The 14,885-nt window shown below is 43.4% G+C and overlaps 1 protein-coding gene and 1 long non-coding RNA gene across 3 annotated transcripts in view; both read right to left on the bottom strand.

Annotated features, from left to right (window-relative positions):
• Window positions 1-552: 552 nt before the first annotated feature.
• LOC310686672 lies at window positions 553-1,591 on the bottom strand. Its single transcript, XR_014516034.1, has 2 exons — window positions 1,081-1,591; window positions 553-1,037 (listed from the first exon to the last, which is right to left on the bottom strand). It is a non-coding gene; the product is annotated as an uncharacterized lncRNA (long non-coding RNA).
• Window positions 1,592-4,591: 3,000 nt separating this feature from the next.
• The window catches only part of SLC34A2 (solute carrier family 34 member 2), a 33,043-nt gene continuing 22,749 nt past the window's right edge, over window positions 4,592-14,885 (bottom strand). For both annotated transcript variants that reach the window (XM_083460489.1, XM_083460490.1), the window contains exons 10-13: window positions 14,233-14,400; window positions 12,457-12,573; window positions 10,118-10,242; window positions 4,592-8,735 (exon numbers count right to left, since the gene is read on the bottom strand). In XM_083460489.1, coding sequence (XP_083316615.1) covers window positions 8,178-8,735; window positions 10,118-10,242; window positions 12,457-12,573; window positions 14,233-14,400 — 968 coding nt within the window. In that variant the 3' untranslated portion in view covers window positions 4,592-8,177. The remainder of the gene's footprint in view (window positions 8,736-10,117; window positions 10,243-12,456; window positions 12,574-14,232; window positions 14,401-14,885) is intronic.

Below are 14,885 nucleotides of genomic sequence, written 5' to 3'. Positions count from 1 at the left end.
GGGAACTGCCCAGAAGGCCCTCGGCGCTGGACCTCAGTGTCCGGGCTGAACGATGGGGGTGGAGACTCTCTTTCAGGTATACAGGACCGAGGCCGTTTAGGGCTTTAAAGGTCAACACCAACACTTTGAATTGTGCTCGGAAACGTACTGGGAGCCAATGCAGATCTCTCAGAACCGGTGTTATGTGGTCCCAGCGGCCACTCCCAGTCACCAGTCTAGCTGCCACATTCTGGATTAATTGCAGTTTCCAGGTCACCTTCAAAGGTAGCCCCATGTAGAGTGCGTTGCAGTAGTCCAAGCGGGAGATAACTAGAGCATGCACCATTCTGGCAAGACAGTCCGCAGGCAGGTAGGGTCTTAGCCTGTGTACCAGGTGGAGCTGGTAGACGTTTGAATGTTTGTACAGAAAATAGATATTCCCTTCTTCCTCACTCCATGAGCAGCATTAACAGCCAACACAACACACACACACACACACACAGAGAGAGAGAGAAACAATATGAGCCAAAGTTTTCTGCAAAAATGTTGACAGCATAAAAATGTAGATTGTGGAATTGTTTTAAAAATCTTTAATTTCTCATTGAATGGCCTGTACTTCCTTTAAAGAACAAAATCAGACTACAAAATCACATCTTTCCCCATTGCTGGTCATACATGCTATCCTCCTAATTTATGAAGAAATCTTAATACAAAAAGAGAAGTTTCATTCACAGCAAAAAAAGGAACAGTCCATAAAAATAGTTAAATATTTGAATACATTGCAGATAGAGTTTCATCTTTTAAGGGTTTTAATTTTGCTTTATCAGCAAATCTCGTTACAACTTAAAATAACATTGCCACCCACACTTTTGGCCACATTCAAACACATCATAAACCAAGCCAGAGTTTTATGACATTGTGGTTTATAGTGCATGTTTCATTACTCCCCTTGCGCAAGTAGGAGGATAATTGAATCATAAAATTGAAGAGTTGGAAGGGACTCCGAGGGTCATCTAGTCCAACCACCCGCAGTGCAGGAATCTTGCCCACAGCCATCCCTGGGTGGTCTCGAACCACCAACTTTGTGCTTAACAGCCAGACGCACGGACCCATTGCGCCACAGCAAACAAACCGGGAAGTGGCAATTAAGCTTGGCTTTCTGTTGCAACAGAATCCAGAATCATGTTTTGTTTCTCCTTGAGAAGCCAGCCTTAATTCTGGTTTGTTGTTGGTTTATGGATTTTCTCGCTTGTGACAGAGCAACAAATCACAATCCTGGGTTGAGATGTAGCGGGAAAGCAAACATTATTATGTTCAGGGGTGGGCGAATCTGTCGTTTTTGCTTTTTTCCTCAGTTTCTAAATTCTCCACATTTCCTCATCAGTTGGTGAATTTTTAAAAAGCAAGTCCTTGTGAACATTCTGCATTTTACTGAAAATTTCCAATATACGCATTTTAGTATGCAATTTGATCCGATATAATGCATTTTGTAAGCTATTTCCACAAATATATACCAGGGTAATACACAGTTTACCCTAGTATATGCATTTTTGTAACACATTTCTTGGCTGGAGAACTGTATTGCAAGGTTGGCTGTGTTTCAGTCCAGGTATGGTTTGTCTATAAAAACTGGATCAAATTTCTTCCTGTCCCTTATTACACCTTTCTGCTTTGCTTCACCCGTTTATGGCTGCAGAGGAGCAAAGCAGGAAGAAAACCGTGGCTTATCATGACATGTGCATGTGAACCAAATGTGCAGACACAAAAAAATACCGTTTCGAAAGCCATTTCTCTTCTTTAAAAACTTTTCTTACCACAGTGCGCCAAATTGGAATGTTCAATATAAAAGTCACATCTCAAGTTGAGGTGCTTCTTACACAACTTATGAAAAGAAAAAAAACAACTATACACTAAAAACAATTATAAATAAAGAGTCTAAAAAGCTAAAAGATATGACAGGAGTCGACGTTTCCATAAGAAGACTCTGAGATTTCCACACAAAGGAGAGGCTACTTCACTCACACCGCAAGACAGGGGCAGCTTAATGTACACAGCACTCGAGAGAATAAAATTTCTTGCATGGCCAGTGTTCAAAATCTAGGAAAGGGACCCCTCTGACACGTTCCCCTCCAATGTGTTGATGATGGCAGTGTGGGGTTCATGAGATGTCACAGAGGGGATAAAATACAGCTGCTGTTTCTAATTTCATGAGGGGTGAGTGGCTAGATCCAGAAGATCTAGACTGTGCACCCACAGAGCTAAAATATTTGAAGCCAGTGGTCTGGCCAGAATGGGGGAATGGGGAAAGCTGGTTTCAGCCTCCTTACTCTCCCTTTCCTGAGAAGCTTTTCCGCAGAAATGTAACCTTTCAAATGGACTCAAAAGCTGCATCTATTTGTAACGCACACAGGTCCCAATCCAGCTCGGACGATACATATGGAAACCAGTGTTATGTATTCAGTGGTCTGGGTTTGCCTGAGCTTGAGTCTGGATTAAGGATTCTGAGCCCGTGTTCTGATTTGATACATGATATCCAATTGCAGAACATTTCAGGATTTGGGCATCTGCCATTGGCCCTGAAACTCTGAGTCATGATTCGCAGCTTGGAAGTTTAGGCAGCCAATCACGTTGGGAGTGGGAGTGGCCCAGGCCTTCAGAAATGTATATAAGCAGTTGTTTTTGCCCCTGTTGTCCAGTTCTGTTAATTCAATAAAGGTTCTTGCTGTTATCACTGTGTCTTGCCTCGTGGGAACCCACCTACACTTTAACTTACTTCCACATGGAACACCTTTTGCTGGGTTGGGGTGAGAGTCAGCAGCAAAACACTCAACAGGCCTTTCCTATTACTGCCTAGGGAAGAGGAAGTTTTTTTCCTAAAGCATGCAACTCATGTGCAAAACAGTAGAACCGAGTGCAAAAGCCTTTCCAGAATTGTATCACTTCGGAGAGCAGGGACTCAGCTACGCAGCTTCAAATAAAACATTTTAGGTGTGTTGTAAAGTGCAATATACACATGTGACACTAGATGGCGAAAGTGAGCTATGCAAAATTCAATGTGTTTGTGGTGGTTGTTTTTTTTTTTTTTAAAAAAAAACATTTTCACAGCATTTTTTTATACGTGTGTAGATTACACCGAGGTGGAGGGTTGAAGGTTTGCAATAGACAAAAGTACCCGTTTAGGACCCAAAAAGTTGTAGCAGTAGCTACAGCAGTAGCAGTAGCAGATCTGTTTGCTTAAACCTGGACCTGTAGAAATCATGTAGATTTAGGAGAAAAATGGAGAATGTACTGATTAGGAGTCCATCCAAGGTTTTAGCTTCTGGCAGCCTCCCTCCTTCCTCCATGACTTCCCCTCAGCAATACTGGAAGTGAACCAAGTGGGAAGAAAACTGGTTTCCAGGGATCTGACCTCTGCATGTTCTTTTTGCTTCTAGCCTTAGACCCATCTACACCACTGTCTATGTCGAGGGCTGGCCGATATCTGGTTTTCAACATTGTAATATATCAGCAGCTAAATATTGCAATATGCTGATATATCATGATGTCTGGCTCTGGAATGGATCTCAAACTGTCTGAAACCGGTATAGCGATCTGAATGCCATAATAGGACAATTTATCACTATATCTCCCTGCTCTATCTATGCCATTTCAAAATAACTGGGTTTCAACAGAGATCTTGATAGCAGACATTCTGCTGCCACATAGCATATTCTCCCTCATGGAGAGCATGGGTTGCGGTTGGGGCTGACGAGACACCTCACTGTTACTAGGCAAATGGTTTGGCCATCCTTTAAGCCGGGGCGGGCTGTTACTGGGGAAATCTAGATGTTGCCCTTTGTTGATTGACAGCCCTATTTGTTAAATACAATGCTCGCAGCGATGAACTTCCTCTTTTCGCTGCTTACTTCGGATCCCCCGCCCTCCCTTCCCTAATGTTAGGCTGTTTGCTTGACCTTGCTATGCCTGTCATGGGGTCGTCTGCTTTGGGGCAGGGGCCCAGTAGGAATTTTATCCATTTGGCTGATTAGTGTGTGCCATTTGGTTTTTGCCTACTGCATAGCAAATTGTCACAACTTGTAAAGTTTGCGGTTAGACATTGGTCTGGAATTGGTTGCTGGAGGGGTATGGATTTGGCTGTGCCTGCCCCTCCAAAATGCTGCTGCTGCTGCTAGGGTTTTCCGTTAATGCTTTCGTCCCAAACCCCCTGGCAAGGGGCTAGGGCCACGCAAGCCCCTGGGAGCATTCTGGGGAGAGGTGAGGCATGGTTCCCAGTCCCGTCTCTCTCCCCAGGTGACTTACCCTTGCTGACTTCGCGGGGGGTGCAAATGTCAGAGCTGTCCCCGTGCGGGGTCAGCTAGTGCTACCAATGCCTAAGCAACCACTCACATTGCTGTAATTTGAATAAAGTTGTGGCCAAAATTATGACAAAAATCTTAAACAAAAATTAAGTGTCAATTGTGTTTTTCTTTGGGGGTGTCTTGGGGACCTCAACGCGCAACTAGCTTGGTCTCTACACTACCTTTCTTCCCCTTATTCTGTTTTCCAGTGTGCAAAGAGGGTTTTCTTTCACGATGAACCATGTGTACCATCCATCCAAAATGAAATGTTACAGTTCAGGAAAAGCTTCACCACTTTATTCTGCCAGTTGTACAAACTGGCCTTAAGTTCGACAAACTGCCCAGAATGAAATTGACTGATCAGGACTCCCATTTAACTCTCAAAGAAAGGAGCTCTGTGTAAATAAAGTACATAAAGAAAAACGCAATACTAGTAATGGTCTTCTCCTTTTCGTAAGTGTAACTCTGTCCAGCCTCCTCTCAGTGTTTTTAAGTTGAGACCCTCATCCAAATCTGTGTACCCTAGCCTCAGAGCATCAGATTTCCCCTCCTAAAAACTCAATATTGGACTAGAGAACATGTCTTTTATAAGCTTTTATGAACACCCCTTCTAAAGGTAGATGATGCTAGAGAGAAGGAGGTAGATGAGGTTCAAATAATATGGTCTGTGACTGAGTTCTCCAGAAACCAGATAAGCTGCTTGCCTCTATCCCAGAGTTATTGCAGAGTAACACAGTTTCACTTAAAAATAAGTTTGTCAACATTCTCTGACAGATATGTTAAATAAACTAGTAATGATTAAGCATAAAGACAACATTTTCCATGAAAAAACAAGCAATTAACAACATGACATAAAAAGAATATAAGTACAATGGGATTATGCCCTATCAAATTCAGTAGGAGGGTGAGGCATACGCTTAACAGTGCAATTCTGCATATTTCTACTCAGAAGTAAGCTCCACTGAGCTCAGTGAAGCTGACTTCCAGGTAAGTGGTAATATGAAAGCAGCCTAAAATTACAATGAGACTGAAAGTGCTTCGTGTTGGATGGACTCTGCCCTTTGTGCCAGGTGCAATCCATTGTATAAAATCTGAATATTTTTCTTATATAAAACAGGTGACTGCTTTAAGTTATATAAAAGCCATATACAACCTCAAATATCAGTGGAACGATAAGATAGAAACCCACTTCTTTAAGAACAACTGCAAGCAAAAATGCTAGTGTCAGAAAGTCTGTGCACAGGACAAAACCCTCTTTTTTTAAAAAAAAAATATGTAATACTGTTTTTCAGTTAAAATTTGCTTATGATTAAGCTTTCCTGAACGTGGTAGGAGTTACTGTCTAAGTAAATGTGCATAGAACTGAGCTGCATGTTTGATTTCTTACTTTCATTATAAATTATAGTGGAGAAAAATATGTAGACAAATTTAAGCACTTTTAAATAGCACTGATTTCAGTGGGAGGCGTTCCATCATAAACAATGGAGTTTAAAGGTGTATAAATCTGGCTGGTTCTGACTTAGAGTTTTAGCTAGCCTATTTCAACATCATTTTATCGTCTCTGATGTGTTAACAAGTGGGAGTGACTTTCTTTTGAACCTTTTTAAAGGTCTGGCCACAAGTGGACACTTCTAAGTCCCTAATGATCCCCACAGGAAAAGGTAAAATATTTCCCATGAGAACAACTGGAGGAGAAGAATCCTTCACTTTTACTTAATCTTGCAGATATAAATGTCCTCTTCATACTTGTTCCATCCCCTGAGATCAAAGCTTAGACAATGCCAGACGTATATGTTAAAATTTCCTGCTCAGTCTTAGCTAACAATTAAAATTCACCTCAAAGTATTTTTTGTCAAATAAATAAATGATGCACATCAGATGCAACTATGTTACATAAATCAACTGATGGTTTGATTTTCCATCCACAGCTGATGACGCAGCAGTATGGTTAGGACATGTTACTCCCAGCCCCATAATATTTTCCAGGGTTTGATTCTCATAAGCCCCTTCCAAAATCCCCTTGGGAAAACGTCAAGTTGTCAAACACTTTGGCCTGGAATTCATTACAAAATTACAAGACCTAAAAATGTGCAGTAATCTCAAAAGTGCTTTTTTGCATATGCTGCAAATTTCATCCATGGGGGGCTTAGTCTCGACCTGAACGCAATATTGCATGATACTACAGTCAAACCTCGGTTCTTGAACAGCTCCATTATTGTACGTTTTGGCTCCAGGATGCCTAAAACCCAGAGGTTTGTGAACGTTTTTCGGAAGGCTTGCAACCAATCAGAAGCCACGTCTCGGATATCGAACAGTTCGGAAGTCGAACAGTCTTCCAGAACGGATTACATTCGACAACCAAGGTTTGACTGTACTTGCAAAAATGTATTGCTTAAATGCTGGCTGCTGCAGCCAGAAATCATAGGACAAGGTGCACTCTGTTATTGGGGTGCTATTTAGAAAGGCCAGTTTTTGCCATGCTCTAAGTTTTGGGCCACAGGAGGTTATTCCTCAGGAGCTCCTATGTCCCTGGCTATAAAAGAAAAATTATCATAGCAAATAGTTTCAAATCACATTCCATTTTTATGCAATTTAATTTTGCCAAGGGCAGACGGGGGCCTCAATGGGAATCTCAATGGGAAACTCCCTTTGTTCTGTCTTCTGAAAAAGTGCTCTGTCTGAAGGAAGCCAGGTCTGTAATGGTGAGATCCTGCAACTGTTCTCTCTTTCTGAATTTGATCCTCAAAAAATTCAGGCACGGGAAAGACAAGTGCCCTAGAAAGTCAGGGCAAATGTCCCTATTTTCCAGGGACATTCCCGGATTTACAGAAGCCGTCCCAGTTTCTGATTTGATCCTGGAATGCCCTGCTTTTCCTGAGGACGACCCTATTTTCATCAGAGAAATGTTGGAGGGTATGGAGTTATGTGATCCCTGAACCAAGGAGATAAGCAACTATACAACTTTTAAAAGACATCTGAAGGCAGCCCTGTATAGGAAAGTTTATTAAATGTTTTATTATGTTTTTATATATGTTGGAAGCCGCCCAGAATGGCTGGGGCAACTCAGTCAAATGGATGGGGTATAAATAATAAAATTATGATTATGATTATGACTATTATTATTAGAGAATAGGACGTCCCTATTTTCATTGGAGAAATGCTGGAGGGTATGTAAATATATCCTGATTTCTAGCTAGAAGACACAAACTACTGGAAGCATCAAGCTAAAAATTATAAATTCCTATTCTTACACGCCCAGCTTCTTTCAGTAATATTTCTTTTTTTAAAAAAAAGTTTGGTACCTTTAAGATTTTCTTACGATGCCCTGTGCCTTAACTTTCGAAACCGCCAGAAAGGAGGTGGTACTATCTCAAAGTTCTTGATGCAACGCTACTAATCACAGACTAGATCCCTTCTGTACCAATGTTGCCTTAAGCCCTGTGTACCTGATTTTGGGTCCACTGATGAGAAGCTGAGCAACCACAGCTGGCAGACGCAGTTTGGGTCTGTAGCAGTACTGGACAGGAGCAGGAAGGCCCAAAGGCCTGGCTATGGCACAGAGTCAGACCTTCACTCCAGCACTGTACTGCTGCCCACTTCCTGGCTCAGCAGACTAGAGGCAAGTTTGTGCACAAGACCCCGGGGGCTGCATGTGTCCTTAAGTGTGCGTGTCTGATATTTTGGACTTGACTTCTCGCCTGCTCGCCCAAATGTTCAGCTACCAACAGAGCAATACACACTTTTCGCCGGGTGCAAGAAGATGGCATACGTTTCCCTCCTTCGCTTCTTTCCTCTCCCTTTACATTTTGCCCCCCACTTTTTTTGTCCCTGAGCCTTGGGCTCTTGAAGTCCTGTCTTCTGCTACAAGGGGGTGGTGGACAAGTTCATTTCAGTCGCCTGCGGTGTCTTTGAAAAGGCATTTTTCTCATCGGCCAGCGAAACTGGGTTTTCATGAACTTCCATCGCTTTCCCCGGCGCCACGCTTGCCATTTGTTCGCCTCCCCGGCGTTTGCAACATTTGCAACAGTATTTTTCACAGGTGGCGCCTGTCGACACCATAACCTCATCCCACGGGTCCAAGGACCGCATCCACAAGGGAAGGTAGTCCCAATTTTGCAGCTTCTCGGGCAGCTTCTCGGGCCGCTTCTTTTGAAGATAGTTGATGATGATCACAGCGAAAAAGAGAACCAGGATAGGAACACCGACACCCACGAGGTACTCCCAGCCGGCCACCGACAGACCAAAGACACCAACAGGAATCACAAGGAAGGCGACGAAAAGGTAAAAAATAGCAAACCACCTGTACTTGGCTGTTATGTTCCCCAAAACCTTGGACAGGTGGATGGGTATGCGCGTGTAAGGGATCGGGTACCACAGGAGAATCCCAGAAACATTGAAAAAGAAGTGGCAGAGAGCAATCTGAAAAGACACGAAATGAAGCAAAAAGAGAACTAATCAGAAGAACGTTAAAACAAGTGTGACTTTTGTACAAATACCCTTGAAAGCACTGTTTTCCTCCCTTCATTGGATCCTCTCCTACTATTCCATCTATTATGACCTTCAAAACTTTTTTAAAAAAAATTAAATAATTATTCAAACACAATCAAAATAAGGGCCAAACTAGACATGGCATTGGAGTTTCAAGGGGAAATAAAACAATTCTTGCCATAGGGAGGATAAGTTGGACTGGTGTCCTGTACTAATTTTCCCAACTGGAGATCTCCCCAAACTGTTATCTGTCCCACGGCAAACATACAGCTATACCTGATATACCAGGTATGTGTGTTTTAAAAAGCAAGCCAACATATTAAAGCCTATATTCATAATTTTATAAAATGAATCATGGTCATCTGTCAAATAGACTGAGTTAAAGAACCATGGGAGGAAATATTCAACACATGAGGTTAGTCACGACATCAGACCATGGTTTGGCATTTCACGAACGAGCCTCGGGTGTGCATGTTCCCATCGTCCCATCCTTCATCCTATTACACACTTACATACTTATTTCCTGTGTAGCACACATTACATCTGAAATGGCAAACCATGGTTTATGTTTGTCCTCCAAAACAAAACTGGGAACGACATTCAAACCATGAGTTCCAACTCTGGTTTGGAGGGGAAGCACAAACCATAATTTGCCATTTGAGACAGGAAGTGAATCGGAGTGTGCAAGGGGGAAAAGGAAAGGGAAACAAAGGAAACAAACAAGCCCAGGGCTTATATAAATGCCAAACCATCACAGGTTCAAGAATCTAAAAGATGTCATTCTGAACATCATCAGAGTCATCCAAAAAGTAAATATGGGCGATCTTCTATTCCTATTTTGTGCCCTCCAATGGGTGCAGTGTGTTCAAATAGCATAAGACATTTATTTTTATCCAACTCGGAAACGTTATTGTATAATGTGGTTTTCAGGAGAAAATAATTTCCTGCACAAAAACAACAAAGTAGCAAGCACCTCCTTTAGCATTTCCTTACTGACCCTTGCAGACATGGAGACTTTAAAATGAAACGTAGCAGAAAATATACACGCAGCCACATGCAACATGTTCCTTCTCCCTTACACCTTCGTATAGCATGTTCAAGACTCTACTGGAGCTCCAGGAAAACAACTACAAGCTTATTGTTAAGTTCATGCTCAAAGGACTTCTCTGGATCAAAAAACCCCAAGTGCTAGAATTGCACTCACAGTTTTTTACTTAAGAGATAAAACAGTCCTGACTGGAGTAAAAGTCATGTTCAAATTCTCCCATTTACTCTCTGTTTGGAAATAATATAAAACAGAAATCACAACTAACCTGCAAGGAAGCCTTTAATTTGTTTCCCGGACTGGCCATAGCAGCAAGAATAGCTGTTGTAGTTGTACCAATGTTGGACCCCAAAGTTAGGGGATAAGCTCGTTCGATGCTTATAACACCAATTCCTAGTTGAGGGGCAAAACAACAGCGTGAATTTATCATTATTCATGTGGCACATTGAAGACTCCGAAGTGTCTCATGTTTACGGCGTCCATTACGACGGCCCTAAAACTATAAGGTTAAGGGATAGCAATTTACCTACCACAACTTAAGACGGTCACAGCTATATTAAAACATTGCTGCATTTTGATATACAATTTTTTTATTTCTTAAATTTATGTACCACCCCTCATCCAAAGACTGCAAGGCGGTTTACAACATAAAAAGACAGAATGGAAACACAAAGCAAAAAACAAAAACCCACCCAATCTCTCTTCTCCCACAAAGACATTTAAAAGGCCATGGATGGTTTAATCAGCCAAAGGGCTGGTTATAGAGTAGGGTTAGCAGACGTCCCCGTTTCCCGGGGACAGTCCCCGGATTTGCAAATAAGTCCCGGGACAAATTCCATCCCCGGAATGTCCCCGGATTTCATCTAATGTCCCCGGAAAACGCAACAGCGGCAGTCTCAGCAGCCCGGAGCAGTTGGCTCTGGCTGGCTTCAGGAGCTGCTTGGAAGTCCCCATATGATGGTGGTGCAGGGGCTCCAAGATGCAGCTTCCAGGCTGCCTCCACCTTCCCTGACCCCAGCAACTAAGCTGTGAAGGGAGGCTTCATGCTGCCTATCAGAGCAGCCTCCCAACTCCTACTTGCGTGCAAGCAGGAGCGGGGCGGGGATCTCTCAGCTGTGAAGGGAGGGTTCACACTGCCTATCAGAGCTTGCTTGCAAGCAGGAGGGGGCAGGGACCTTTCAGTTAGGCAACAGGAAGCCTCCCTTCCCAGCTGAGGGATCCCCGCCCCTCCTGCTTGCACGCAAGTAGGAATGGGATTGGGGCTGCTCCAATGGGAAGGGAGGCATCGTGTTGTCCAAGCCCTGCCACCGTCACCATTCTCGGTCCTCCTTTTCCACCATCCATGACTGACCCACCGCACACCTCTTCCCCCCACACTACCACAGAAAAACCAACAACTCAGGGGCTGCCCAGGCTCATGGAGAAAAGAGATAGAAGCCTTGGAGGAAGGGGAAATGTAGAGGTTGAGGTCAAGGTGGCGGCTGCCCTCTACCACCACCATTGCTGTAGCATCAACAACCCGAATGTGTAGTATTTATTTATTTACTTAAAGTGTCCCTGGAGTCATTGAAAAAAATCTGGTAACCTTATTATAGAGGAACATTTTTCGCCTGACATCTAAAGCTATTTAGCAAAAGCACCAGGCTAGCTTCTCTGGGGAGAGCATTCAAGAAGAAGAAGAAGAAGAAGAGTTTGGATTTGATATCCCGCCTTTCACTCCCCTTCAGGAGTCTCAAAGCGGCTAACATTCTCCTCTCCCTTCCTCCCCCACAACAAACACTCTGTGAGGTGAGTGGGGCTGAGAGACTTCAAAGAAGTGTGACTGGCCCAAGGTCACCCAGCAGCTGCACGTGGAGGAGCAGAGACGCGAACCCGGTTCCCCAGATTACGAGTCCACTGCTCTTAACCACTACACCACACTGGCTCTCGACAAGCAGGGAGCCATTGCAGGAAAAGCTCGTTCTCCTGTTGTCACCCTCCAAACCTCTTGTGGAGGAGGCACACAAAGAAGGACCTCGGATTGCGATTGCAGGGTCCGCGTTGGTTCATATGGGATCCTTGAGGCATTGTGGTCCTGAGCCATTTAATGCTTTATAGGTCAAAACCAGCCCTTTGAATTGGGCCCAAAAACTAATTTGCAGCCAGGACAGTTGGGCCAGAATCGGTGTTCTATGCTGAAAACATCTCGCCGCTGAATTCTGAACCAGCCGAATTTTCTGAACTGTCATCAAAGGCAGTCCCATGCATAGAATAGAATATTTGTATTGTATATTTGTGTCTACAGCAAGACTCCATTTCTTTCAAGCCCCCATTTTGGAAGCATGGCAATGGACTATCAGTCTAAGGCCACGTCATAAGAGATGGGGGGGCAGAGGAGGGGGGGGAATGTTTCCATTTCTATGCCACAGTCTACCACTAGAGATCTAGGCAGGTCTATCGTGTAGATTTGTTTTTGTTTCTTTAAAAGATCTGACAAAAATATACATGGTATTATATAAAAACCTGGAATTACCTCATTTGCTCCTAACTTTAGAAGCTGAAAGTTAGGCTAATTCAACACCCCCACCCCAAAAACTGTTACTTAAAATGCTTCCACACAACACTTACCAACAAGTGGAGTAATAGCAGATGTGAACACGGAACTGCTCTGAACAACAAAAGTCATGAAAGCACCAACTACCATGGCCATGTATCCTGTCAGCCAAGCAAACGGATAAGGAAAATCTGGAAAACAAAAGTAAAGGAGGCACCAGGGTCAGAATATTCTGCTCAAAATTATGTGTGGAACTGTTTAGCTAAACACCAAGGTGCCCTACTTAAACCACTTGCCAGAAAACTTGAAAGTCATTTGATCTTTACCTGAAATAAGAAGCTAAAAGGTGGTGACTTGTCCGCTAGGTATGCTTGCCTCATAGAACACTTTCTGTGTTTGGAAAGTTTAAAGTACATTTGTTGCCTTTTCCTGCTTGGCACCCTACCTTCTGAATCACAGAGCTTGGAGTGCAACCATTATATATTTTTTGAATCAGGTTGAGGGATACTTTACTGGGTGAGGCTGAAATATCCCCTGCCTCATAAATTTACTGCAGAATAAAGTTTCTTTCACAAACATCCCGCCCTATACTTCTGATCTGCTACTTCAGTAAGTGTACAAATGCTGTAAAGGCCAAACAGATGGGTCTCTTCCACCCAATTGGCCCCTCAGGAAAAGAAAAATTGCCAACTGGTTGGGAAAACTCACATATCCAAATGGAAAAGGACCACAGGAAGCAGCTTCCATGCAGTTTCATGAATGTATGATGAGTGTCAAAAAAATTGTAGGGCTTCTAACATTTCCCCCCTCTTTGCAGGCCAGTCCTTTTCATTTGGTGATATATAAAAAGGTAAAGGGACCCCTGACCATTAGGTCCAGTCGTGACTGACTCTGGCGTTGCAGTGATCATCTCGCTATAGTGGCCAAGGGAGCCGGTGTACAGCTTCTGGGTCATGAGGCCAGCATGACTAAGCTGCTTCTGGCAAACCAGAGCAGTGCACAGAAACACTGTTTACCTTCCCGCCAGAGTGGTACCTATTTATCTACTTGTACTTTGACGTGCTTTTGAACTGCTAGGTGGGCAGGAGCAGGGACCAAGCAATATGGGCTCACCCCGTCATGGGGATTCGAACTGCCGACCTTCTGATCGGCAAGTCCTAGGCTCTGTGGTTTAACCCACAGCGCCACCCGCGTCTTGGTGATATATATAGGTACAGGCAAAAGCAGGAATGGGGAAATGTTTCCGTTTGCTCCACAATTTGGAGTGAACCTTCCTGGTCTGTATCCAATGGATCAAGCAGCCATCTTTCTTTCCCCCATACAGTGTCGCTGTAAACTCATCCCCATAGGTACATAGAAGCAACTGGGGTTTTTTGTCCTTACAATTACCAAGGGAGAGATGGTACCTCATAGCATACTGTTGCTTCCAGGGACTTATTGGTCAAAAGTTTTTAACAAGCATGGCAAGCAACAGCAAATGATTTTTAAGAGGGAAAGAGAAAGAGACATGGAAGTCCTCAAACCGCTTTCTAACCGCTTTATAGTTTTTTTAAAAAAAAATTAATTATGCAGGTGTGGTTTTTTGTTTGTTTGTTTTGGATTTTGCCTTAAAAAGTCCAAATATGACATTTGACAGAATGGGCTTGCCTGGCCACTTACGACCCGGGACGAGAGCTGGATAAAAACCGTTCCGTTCCTCCAGAGACAAAAATATATGACCCACTGGGTACATGTTGCACTAGCTTTTATTGATTCCACTGCATTGTGGACAAGAAAAGCCATTATACATTGTGCTTAACGTATTTCTATTTGTTAGGCTATGTAATAAAAAGAAAGAGAGAGATTGTTACCCGTGTTGAATGTCTTCTTGATAATATTTGCTACTTGTCCTTGCAGGACGGAATTCAGTAATTTAACGATGAGTATCAGGCAAACGCACAGACAGAGCAGCGAGGAGGCAAGGAGAATGAGGCCGACGGCAGTTTCCGAGAGACCTGAGTCTACAAAAATGTGATTACCTATAGGAGGAGGAGAGATACAGAACTTTTAGTTACACACACACACAATTAGTCTGCTCTGGGAGCTGTCAAGTTTGCATGTTATTCTCCATGCAAGTGCAACTCCCCTCAGCTCCATGGCGATGCTGCATGTGGAAACAATGATAACAAAAAACCTTTTCCTATATCTATCCATCCAAAATATACCAATGCTATACAGTGGACGCTCGGGTTGTGAACGCATCTGTGCACGCGAAGGTTACAATTCCGCACTTCTGCACATTTGCAAAGCGCGATTTAGCACTTCTGCGCATTCGCGACCGCCGAAACTGTTCCGGTACTTCTGGGTTTCGGTGGTCCGCAACCCGAAAAAAAATGCAACCTGAAGCGGCTGTAACCTGAGGTATGACTGTACAGTGGTACCTCGGGTTACATACGCTTCAGGTTACAGACTCCGCCAACCCAGAAATAATAGTACCTCAGGTTAAGAACTTTGCTTCAGGATT

The sequence above is a fragment of the Podarcis liolepis genome, assembly GCF_965112155.1.
Source record: "Podarcis liolepis genome assembly, chromosome: 9".
Lineage (NCBI taxonomy): Eukaryota > Metazoa > Chordata > Lepidosauria > Squamata > Lacertidae > Podarcis > Podarcis liolepis.
The sequence above is the reverse complement of the archived record's forward strand: the minus strand, read 5'-3'. Positions and strand labels throughout refer to the sequence as shown.